At 43.7% G+C, this 11,179-nt stretch overlaps 3 protein-coding genes across 3 annotated transcripts; 2 read left to right on the forward strand and 1 right to left on the reverse strand.

Moving 5' to 3' along the window:
• Positions 1 to 67: 67 nt before the first annotated feature.
• SARC_04768 (hypothetical protein) lies at positions 68 to 4,142 on the forward strand (the record flags this gene model as incomplete). Its single annotated transcript, XM_014301373.1, has 14 exons — positions 68 to 87; positions 149 to 208; positions 796 to 922; positions 1,243 to 1,424; positions 1,570 to 1,621; positions 1,760 to 1,866; positions 2,098 to 2,155; positions 2,369 to 2,417; positions 2,599 to 2,699; positions 2,852 to 3,013; positions 3,156 to 3,308; positions 3,442 to 3,544; positions 3,720 to 3,790; positions 3,939 to 4,142. 14 exons carry the CDS (start codon positions 68 to 70, stop codon positions 4,140 to 4,142), a joined length of 1,449 nt encoding a protein of 482 aa, XP_014156848.1.
• SARC_04769 (hypothetical protein) lies at positions 2,657 to 6,547 on the reverse strand. Its single transcript, XM_014301374.1, has 2 exons — positions 6,066 to 6,547; positions 2,657 to 5,889 (listed from the first exon to the last, which is right to left on the reverse strand). Exons 1-2 carry the CDS (start codon positions 6,520 to 6,522, stop codon positions 4,415 to 4,417), a joined length of 1,932 nt encoding a protein of 643 aa, XP_014156849.1. The 5' UTR covers positions 6,523 to 6,547; the 3' UTR covers positions 2,657 to 4,414.
• A 2,130-nt stretch (positions 6,548 to 8,677) lies between these two features.
• Positions 8,678 to 11,176, forward strand: SARC_04770 (V-type proton ATPase subunit E). Its single transcript, XM_014301375.1, has 2 exons — positions 8,678 to 8,999; positions 10,042 to 11,176. The coding sequence occupies exons 1-2, from the start codon at positions 8,955 to 8,957 to the stop codon at positions 10,672 to 10,674; spliced, it is 678 nt and encodes a 225-aa protein (XP_014156850.1). The 5' UTR covers positions 8,678 to 8,954; the 3' UTR covers positions 10,675 to 11,176.
• The last annotated feature ends 3 nt before the right edge of the window (positions 11,177 to 11,179 follow it).

Below are 11,179 nucleotides of genomic sequence, written 5' to 3' on the forward strand. Positions count from 1 at the left end.
ACATATATATGTAAATATGTGTATCCACATATAAATGTATTGAGGGCTTATCTGGCGTATCTACCTAATGATGCACTTTGTCTTATGGTATATTGCAGCATCGTCAATTCCTGTCTTGTGATAGATATCTTGACTCTCCCATTTACAGGGCAGCAGCAACAACAGTGATCATAATCACTCCAACCGTCGGGGATGGATTACGCAAGTGGTATGTGCTGTTTTGATGCTTGATTTCAGGACCAGCTTTTATACTTTCATATTCGAGATTGATGTCATAGAAAATAATGTACGCAACAGCGTGCTGATACATGTTTACTAAGATGAAGTACTGCACTTGTAATATTATTGCCTGACAGCGTATCAGCGGAGTTTTCCAGACATCGACATTGTTACGTATAAACCGCCATATTGCAGTTGCCCAGTCAAATACATACTGACGCGCTGTATACTCAGTCTGTAGTTTAGACCCTTATCGCATTCGACAATAACAGCTTTAGTCTATCTTTAGCCAGGTGCGATTCGATGCACCTTCATTCCGACTGTTTTGTATGGCGACTCGTATTGGGGGTTGTCTGTCTCAAGTTGTATCGAGTTCAATGTGAATGTGTACATATCGTATTACAAACCGTCAATTTGCGGCGGTTGTAGCCACCCTGCGGTGTTGTGGGTTCCAACACATGGGTAGAGTGATCCTTTATAGATTGTTCATATCCTTACGTCATGAAAAAATATGCTGCTACCTACCTTGCAGTAACGCATCTTTTTTCTATATCTCCGTCTTCCTTACGGTAATAGCGTCAACCGTGTGACCGGCACGATAATCGGTGGCTTTCTGGGGTATATGACCATGACCATCATATACTTGCTTGGAGGAGATGAGTGTTTGCAATGTGGTACCAAGCCAATACTCCTGCATGTAGTGGTATGGGCAGCCTCAGTGTGAGATATGAGAAAAGCTAGAATACACGTTTGAAATCGTGACAAGTGCGTAGTATTCTGTGTGTTGGAAGTTGTGATCGCTCTAACGCCGCCCTTATGGGGCTCGTGGTCCACCTGTGTAAGGTTTGAGCAGTTGTTTACTCATGGCATTTATTATGCACACACCAGCTGATTTGAGAGTGCGTCTTCTTTGATCGGACCTTATTATTTTCAGTTTTATAAGCCCTAATACGTCTAGCTTAGGTATTGCAACTAATATTTGTCATTGTTCATCCTTTCCCGTGTATGAACTACGTTCTACAGAGTTTCTTCATCATCTTTGGACTGGCATATACGCGGAAGCTGTACCCTCAACATCACTACGCTTTTCTGCTCACGATGCTGACGTACACCATTACTATAACTTTTCAACACAAATCGAATCGTGTACGCCCGAAACACATTCTCGATCGAGTCTTGCTCATCTCAATCGGTGTACTTATAGGGTAAGCAACCAAGCGAGAAGCTCTGCTTTATTTCTCTACAAATCTTGCCGGTCTCACCTCCTGCCGGTCTCACCTCCTGCCGCTTTTTCTTCCGCAACCGTCTTGCAGGCTTCTAATTGTATTTTGCTACATTTCCTTTTTCCAGATATACTGTAATGGTTTTAGTTTTCCCAGTGAAAGCACACAAGAAGATGCAGGTGAGCGCACGAACTAGGCGATGTCAAATTTTGTTCTTATGGGATATGCCGTGTTGGAGTGGAACAGGTTTATTCATTCGCCTTTGTCCCATTGATACGCCAGTCTTAACATGCTTTCACATGTTCCTTTCGCGACAGGAAACTGTTTCAATATCATTGAACGAAATGTCGGAAACCGCCAGTGATTTGTTGGAACTCTTCCAGATGGGACAGTCCATGGAGGAAAGGGATGCTATCCTTGCCAAGTATGTACTCGTAAATTGGTCACCATACGGTGTTGGTACATACTAGCCGTACATGGTGTTATGTTGAATCTAATGCTAGACAAGTCTGTCACGTTTGTTTTAGTTTCTTATCCTTTGCTCCTCCTGATATATATATATATATATGTACGAAGCCCAAAGCACGTCTAAATTTGGACATGTTTGAACCTAACGCTAGAGGTTTAAGTGCATAAATCGATACATTTTGCACAGACGGAACTACCTACTGGCACAACTTATAAAGACTCAGGCTTCCGTCAGTACGTTGCAGGTAATTCCCACATGAGCCACATCGATCGCTGCCTCTCTCTCTCTCTCTCTCTCTCTATATATATATATATATATTGTTAGCTTTTGTGAATTCAATGCTGTGTCTTGTTCTGTTATGCATTTTTCTAATCTTTGTTATCGATCGTCGTGTTTTCAATATTACTGGCGAAATCTTTCGATCGAGATCTAAGATCACTTACTCAAATTTGTGCAGGGCCTGATCGAACCAGCTTTCACAGAATATAAATGGGGCGGAAAAACTCGTAAGTAGCCATCGTATGATATATAACGCAATCAGTTGCACGTACGTTCTCGACTCTGAATTTAGATTTCCATCGCGTACTGTCACAGTGTGTGATTGTGTATTAAAATATGTACATGCAACCTTTGCACGGGTTTAGAGAATAATACTGAAAATTCAACCACAATTTACACTTTCTACAGTCCGCGAGAAGAAACTAGCGGAACTCTTTGAAGAGATACTAATATATGTCAACAGGCTATTTTATACGACGGCAACCCTATATTTCATAAGCGCTATCGAGGTAATCAAAGTCTGTTATCGCTGTCGCATATATGTTCACAAGCGTCTACTTTTAAATTTGAACGTTTCCTCTATATTCCAAGAGCATGGTCCGCCTCCATTTGATGGCGCGAGTTCAGATCCCAACAATTATTAACGTATCACTGTACGCAGGCAACAGGCGAGGTGGATGATACTGCGGCAACGTATGTTAATATCTCATCCTTGGCGACGACGAGAGAGAATACTCAAGCCCCCAACATATTACGCACGCGAACCTCGACGACGATCAGACCCATTGGTCTGAGTGATGAATTGAAACAAGCTGTTATCAAGGTTGGTTTGAGTTTCGTTGAACACTCTCAGAGATATCTTATGTATCGATGAACTACAGATTACCAAGAGAGGACATGCTTCATGATTGTTCGTATATTCGTGATGGGTTTCTCACGCTAACCTCTTTTTATGTCGCACACAGGTTATGGGATCATTGAAGTTGTCTTTCTCGTGTTCCGCCGATGTAATCAAAGGCATTCACGGCGAAACGAATACCATTGTCGCTAGCGAGCGACTCACGGAAAATATCCGCAGAGTAGAGTCCGATTATATAGCTTTGAGCGGACTGTATAAGGTATATCATAAGGATTGTAGAAGTTATTCAGGTTAATTCCGCCTATTTGCTTTTCCTGATGAAGTTTGAATCTGATATGCATTCTGTCGTACTCATCCTTCACTTCTATGGACGCAACTTGACCTGATCACAGGAGAATAATATCCGCGCCGGTATCAACGCTGACGAAGCTGAATCATTCGCTGCACTCAACTCCCTTCTGAGGCTGCTTATTATGCATCTAACACACCTTTCAGGTAGCAGCAGGAGTGAAAATCAGAAGTTTCCCAACGCGTCCTTGCACGTTCTGCTGTGTTTTCACCGTCTACTTGTCATTTATCCGGCACAAGAGCATCCCACCTCAAATTGCCAAAATTCCAAGAGTGGAGGTTTGCCAGAATCACTTGACTGATACTTCTCTTGCAATTGCAGGTCTGTTAATCGATTGGGCGATTATCGAAACTAAAAAGGGGCCAGAACAACACAACCTCGCAGATCTAAGGGTAAACCGCCAGCAAAATTTTGATTACGCGAAGCAGTGTCATTCCGAGTTTCTGTTCCATATAGGAGGCCATGATATCGTGGCCTTGTTTCTTCATTTCCTGATCCCTTCAGCCTTGCCTACATCTGCTGTACTTCCTCCATCTCCAGAGACGATCAAGCTGGAGGTTACGACAAGTCACTTCGCGCGATTTTACGGCACCAGCTGCACCCAGCTGGGACTTACCGAGTGTCTCGGAGGAGACATACGATGCACCAACAGCACACAGCCTACAAAATCTTGACATGGATGATGGTGAAGAAACGCCTTTGCTTCCAGGCAATGATAGAAGGAACACCTATGATGCAAGCTGACAGGCAGCATAGCAAAGTATTACAACTGAAATTATTTCCAGTTGCCAGGCGTAAAAGGTTGGAGTAGTACTCATGTTTTAGCCCAGCTGGATTTTTTTAAAGTGAATCGTGATCGTTATCCTTTCTACAGGAGTGAGAGTGTTCTCATGTTCCACTTCTGATCGCTTCAACAAGATCGGCGGTTCACGAGTCTGTTCTGCATGATTTGTGATCAATGAATATATCTCTTTAACTCCTTAGCGACGATTGCCTTTGACAAGCAGAGAGTGCGCTCACCCGGAACCATTAGGTATAAGGGCTACTCTTTCTCGCTCAGAACTCATATCCACATCCCACTGTGATGCCATCCACCAGGCGATATCAAAATTATCGACCACACCTCGTAAGCTATTAAATATAGGATCAAGTGGCGGATACGCATAAACATTCACGTCCGCGCCTGTGTGTCCATTGGTGGTATATGCGGTATGTACTCGAGCATTCTGAATACAGTCTAAATCGATCGAAAAACTGCGCTGACCAGGTGAGGGCGCGTGGTCGGGCGAAATTGGTGGGAGCGGAGAGTACAGACATTCTAGATCTTCCTCTGTAAACTGAGACACCGGAATTCCCAGTGCTTCGCTCGCTAGTCCCGTAACATACGCCATTGCCTCCTTGCGAGATTGCGGGTACTCTGACCACCGATGCGCTGCCAGCTGGGAGTAGACGGTACTGAACGATGACTTCTGATTGGCCAGTGCAGCAACGTCGAATGTTTCCAATCCGTTGGCACCGATAGTCAACCCACCCGTTTCGTGATCGGATGTCGCCAGCAGTCGCAGTGAGAATGGCGAAGTGCTCGGAGTTCCTGTCTGTGTGTTGGTCACAGTCTCGGCTCGTGCATCCTGCTTTTGCACCCGGTCTTGGTCCCACACTCGTTGTTTCAAGTAGGACCATACCTTCTCCCATTCCAGGACCTCTCTCGCAATTGTTGCACCATCATTTATATGGCCTGCCCAGTCTATCAGACTCGCCTCGAGCATAAGCGCATACGGCTTTCCCGAAGCTTTTGACATGGCCTCCAGTGCATCTACCGCACACTGTACCATTATTAGCAGATCTGGGGCTGCGCTCTCTCTGTCGCCATCGATACTGAACTTCATTGCACCGCCTGCGAATAGACCCAGCACTCTCTTACCGGCGTTGGGATCTGACGCCAGTAGATCCTTTTTATTGTAGACTATAATGTACCCTTTCCCCTCAAAGTCTGGTATTAAAGAAGACCTATTATGTATGGCTTTAGTGGACGAGTAGTATGCCACGGGACGGTTCTCAAAGTAGTCCCTACCGCCTCCTAGCAGCACATCGGGCTCAAAATCTAAGGCCTGGTCAGCTATCAAATACTCATTGCCTCTATCGATGGTGTGCGCGTAGAATCCGGCTGGCGTTGCATGCGTGACACTACTTTTCACCACCAGCCCAATATGCATATTCTTCTGGTTCTTGATTGCACTGAATACCGGTGCAACATTGGTCAGATTCGGCAGAACACCAATCCAGTGATTGTTTGTGCGATGCCCTGAGGCCAGCGCTGATGCGGCCGCGGCTGAGTCCGTTATGTATGAATCGTACGAGCGCGTACGTTGTTGACCAATGAGGTCGCAGTCGAAACTTAGACTGGTGTTTGTGTACGTATTGTGGACATCCTCCTTGTTGTCGTATTGCTTCAATATGCGTGCCAAAGTCGCGTACGACGGTCCCATACCATCTAAATCGGGTAAAAGAGAGAGAAATTGGAAGAAGACGTTTCAATAAGTAGCGTGGACGGATTGTATATCGGTTGTGAACGTTTCGGTAACATACAATTAGCTGGACGAAAAGTGAATACAAGAGTTTAAAAACACCAAGGTGAAACGAACGATTGGAGCGACCCGTTATACTTACCTGTAATACCGACTATCAGATTTGAAAGCGAGCCCGATGCGATAGGAACAGCGGATGGTTGGTAGCCGGAGACCACGTATTTAATCTCCGTCGCTGTATTGGCATTCCCGAATAACAAGATACACACAATCGATGTAAATGATGCGGTCATCAGCACCGAGAGGGCATAGCACAATAAAGTGGAGCTACAATACACCGCACCCTTCCGACTACTTGTAGCCTGTGTATCATCGATGTTGTATTGTCCTTCACAATCGTCTTCATCGTTTACTTGTTCACGTTCACAAGTGCTTCCAACTGACATTACAGTCACATGGCGATTCGGATCCTCTCCAGAGAGAAGCGTTGCCATTTGCAGGCTTGTACCGTCACCTCCGAAGCAAAGTAGGTCATTATCAGCATCCTCCCGTATCAGTGGACTGTAATCAGTTTTATCAGTATTGTTAGACTTGAACATAACTATACATGCCAGCCCACCACTGTACAACAAGTGTACAAATTCGACTACGTACTGATGTATTTCTATTATTGTAGTCACGTCACTTGCGAGTCTTAAAAAAAAAGATGCAGAGTTCCGAGTTCCGACCAATACGAGTCCATCCTCCATCATGACATCATTGACATTCAGTTGGGTTTTGTTACTTTTGTACCTTATGCCGATTCCATTTTCGAATTAAAATGTAGGGGCTCTCTGGTCGCTTTCCACTCTGATCACATTGGTCACTTTTAGCCAGTTAAAAAAATGCTATATTTTCAGAAAAAAAGTATTTTAAAATCGGAAAAACAGAAAAAGTACTCCTGTATGTACATATTATCATAGCTACATACCAGCGTAAGCCGTTTAGACTTCAGTGCGTTCACCTAGGTTATTCAGGAGGAGTCTCACTGAGCTATTTTAGTATTTATATTTAATACATACGCCCGTCCCGACCAACGGCATAGGTCCATACCCTTAGCTATTTTAGAATAGTAGGTGGCTTCCGACAGAGTCTAGTATACAAACATTGTAAAACACTATTTGGCAACCGCGCAAATATTGGACGGCATCTTGTACAGGATCTATACCGCTTGTTGGAAGTACGCATTCGCGCACAAGATCTGATTGTTACCATAGAGTGCCACGATGCTGTATGCGCTATTGGTCCATAGCCTGAACAGAAAATCGAGCTTTTTTACATGCGAAAAAGTGACGTTACCGATAACGGCATAAATACATATTGCTTATAAGTACATAGATATACTTATTAATACAGACACAGGTATATCTGGTTTGCGAGAGGTGCAGTAGAATATAATCACACCGTTCGCGTCTCGATCATTGAATTTCAGTCGATCGTTGGTCTTAGAACCGTATATTTCTACTACAGAACCAAATACCTTAAGTTAGTCGCTCCTTTGACAATAGTGTTTACATGATCTAAGCTATCTTCTGGACTATTCATCTAGTCTGCTACCTCCGTTACACAGCCAAACACAGTAATTTATTTCGAACACTCATTTCGACCAATAAGCATTAAAAATTATTTCGAACAGTCGATATACAAACTCTTCGAGAAAAATACTTTCTACGCGCACGTAAAGTCAATCAGCTTGTGGTTCCATGAAGAACGTCTCTGCTTTCCATATATCTCTTGGTAATATCACCTCTGAATGCGAAGGGTTAGTTTCAGCACCCAAGAAGTATTGTGGTCTACAAAGAACCTGACTCAAATACTTCGATTGACGGTTCCAAGTTTACATTCATACATAGTACTTTGAGTGTACATCATACATCATCCGTGTATATATGCGAGGGTGTTGTCACATTACCCCTCCCCTCAGCAAAACACACTACATTGACGGACTATTATCCTAATATTCCAGAAAAGAATAGTAGTCCGTATATAGTGTATATCGAGCGCTCCATATATACTGAATAAAAATCAAGACACCCACATGTCAGTTTATATTGACCAAAAAGTGGGCATTCAAAGGACAATTTTATCAGCTTTTACTATCGCAAAAGACTAATTTTGGTGGTGGCTTAGTCGGTATTATCATAAATCAAAAGCAAATGTAATGATAGCAAATTATTAAGCGTCCAAGAGCATGCATAGATAATATTTGTGTTTACCAGTAATTCCCTCCAAGTTATGAAAAGGCTTTACTGGACAGTCCCCTTGACATTATATCCTTCCCATGTCTCCAGAGTCCAGAATTCATAGGGTCGCAAGGGTAACTTGTATCATAGCCTCCCAGAGGTTCATGTGAGAATAACTCCCCATCAGAACCCCCTTTTCGAGAGGGTGGTACAGCCTAGTGGCCTGCTGTTCAATTTTCAAAAGGCTACAAAAAAAGTATACAACCTAAAATCCTAAAAATAGCCTCCTAAAAATAATAAAGTCGCAGATATCAATGTATCATAGCTTCTAAAAAAACCCCGCTCCCTATGGCGGAGAATGCCGGAGCCTGGCCTGGAACTCTCGAGTCTGGGACATCAGGATTGGGGCCAGCAACTTATCTATTTATAGACACCTTTTTAAAACATCGAATAATTGTCCACACTTGTTGCATGAAGACACTTTCCACAATATGATACTCTCACTGAATAAAAATGGCTATAGAGAGTCTATCGTGAATAGTCTATTTTTTATACAAATAAAACACAAATTGCATCATCGAGAATATTTTTGTCCCTACCTAATTTGGATAGTATTTCATTCGGAAAACAAAAATACACCTCTGTTTCCAACTGTACCCAGCAGGCCGAGCAGGGAGGCATTAATTTCAGCTGCAGGATATCGTGTTATATCAGTTATCACGTCTACATTGCACGATTAAAGTCTGCTTGACATCAACACAGATAGGTTAATATTTGTTATACGCTCAGTATAGATAGACTTCGACAAGATGGCGTTGAGCAACCAGGAAGTGAACAAGCAAATCCAGCATATGGTAGGTGGTGTGAGCAAATCGATAAGTTAGCCTTAGGTTAAATTTGTATTTATCAACCGACTTGAGCATTCTCAGTCACATATATCAATTGTCTTGTGAAGTTTATCTGTAAGTTTTATCGCCAACGAGAGCGTTCAATCTGGATTTATTATTGTTGGTTGGATGTATTCGGGAGAAGATTGCAGAGCTCAGAATAGTATTTTATCGTCAGTTCGTATCTTTGTATCCGATTTGCAATACACAACATACAGTCACAGTATGAATTCTGCTTCGATATAATTTATATTGGTTTAACAATGTACATAAATATAGAAAAGATTACGGGTTCTTTTCTATTGAATTTAATATCTCGACGGGGTTCGTATCCCGTTGTACTGGCGTCCCGTCATACTGGGTGTCGTGCGAAAATAATATAGCCCGCTGTTATCACGGCGCTGGTTTGTATATGTTCTCGTTAAGTGCAAAATATACATTTGAAATGCAATATAGCCTCCGTTTTATCAAACTTGCGTGTACGTCTCTGTTACTGTCGATTCAAAGTTTCTGGTTCGGTTGCACCCACAATACAACAAGCTGGACGCGAGTCAAATGGCACGTTGTACACACATGCACGCACATTGTACACACATGCACGATACTAAGCTCACAAACCAACGAGAGTTATTAGGGTACTAATGAGGACAAAGAATTCGCTCGAAATGTTGGACGAACAACCCACTTGTCTAGTGTGGTGTTTGCCTAGATAGTGTGATTTTGTTTTGCGAGTTTGCACAGCTGGTGGAGAGTGTCGACTATGCATGTGGTGTGTTCGTGTACTAAAATTATATATCAGTAGCATATGCAACACTGTAATGAGTTATATTTATGCTTATCATACACTTGTACCCTGTAGTACCTTAAAGTTTGTATGTATGTCCTTAACCTGGCTACCTCCTTCAACATCTCGTTGTAGTGTGATATACTGATACTGCAATGATATTGGGGTCTGTCAAAGTCGCGAGTGTATCTCAAGCCAGACATTTTACACTCTCGAACCCTGTAGGTGAGCTTTATCGAGCAAGAAGCCGCTGAAAAGGCTAACGAAATCCTCGTAAAGGCGGAGGAAGAATTCAACATTGAGAAGGGGCGCATTGTGCAGCAGGAGAAGCTCAAGGTTATGTCGCAGTACGAGCGCAAGGAAAAGCAGGTAGACACACAGCGCAAGATTGTATACTCCAACCAATTGAACAAATCACGTCTGCAGATCCTGCAGGCGCGTGAGAACCACGTGAACAACCTGCTCGAGGAAGCCAAGAAGAGTCTTGCGGACATTGGCAACGACCAGGGCAAGTACGGCGACGTGTTGAAGGGACTGATCCTTGAGGCCTGCTACACCCTCACCGAGACCACAGTCTTAGTCAAGACGCGCGAGGCCGACAAGGCGCTGGTGGAGAAGCAGCTGGATGTCGTTAAGAAGGAGTACGAGGAGCGAACCAAGCTGTCGCTCGAACTGAAGATTTCTGACGAATACATTCCGTCCGATAGCGCCGGTGGTGTGATTGTGTCCAACGGAAACGGGCGTATCACCGTCGACCAGACACTCGAGGAGAGATTGGCGTACATTGGTGAGAGGACTCTACCGGCCATCCGTACAATGTTGTATGGCTTATCCGAGGGACGAATTTTCTTCGATTAGAGCGTTGCGTGAATGGCCTGTGCGTCTGAAGTCTGTGTGAAGTGTATAAGGTATACCGGTTGCGGTTGTGGTGGTGGTGGTGGCTGCTGTGCGCATTCTTCAATGAGGTTTGGGAACGCCTTATTCGCGTGTGAAGGCAGACTGTGCCTCCATGTGCAGTGACTGAATATCTGATGCGGAGTTCTACCTGCTCTAGAGCGTAGCGTATCGGGGATCATTGCTCGAGAAGAGTTAGGAGAGGGCAGAGGCGTGACTATTGATAGGTTATCAGTACTTTGCCCCATCGAAACAACCCCGGCTGTATACGCGCAGTAGGCCGATACCAGTGCGATGAAGGCAGATAGGTGATGTATACGTGGGTTAGAATTGTAAGTGAATATATGACGACAAAGAGGGGGGTGCATGCAAATAAATTGATGCAATGAAGAAGAGCTGACGATAGTCACAGGTTTGTACACGAATCCATGGGTAGAGTTTGTGAATCATAGCCTCAGATATGGAAGCA

The sequence above is a fragment of the Sphaeroforma arctica genome (assembly GCF_001186125.1).
Source record: "Sphaeroforma arctica JP610 unplaced genomic scaffold supercont1.281, whole genome shotgun sequence".
NCBI lineage: Eukaryota > Ichthyosporea > Ichthyophonida > Sphaeroforma > Sphaeroforma arctica.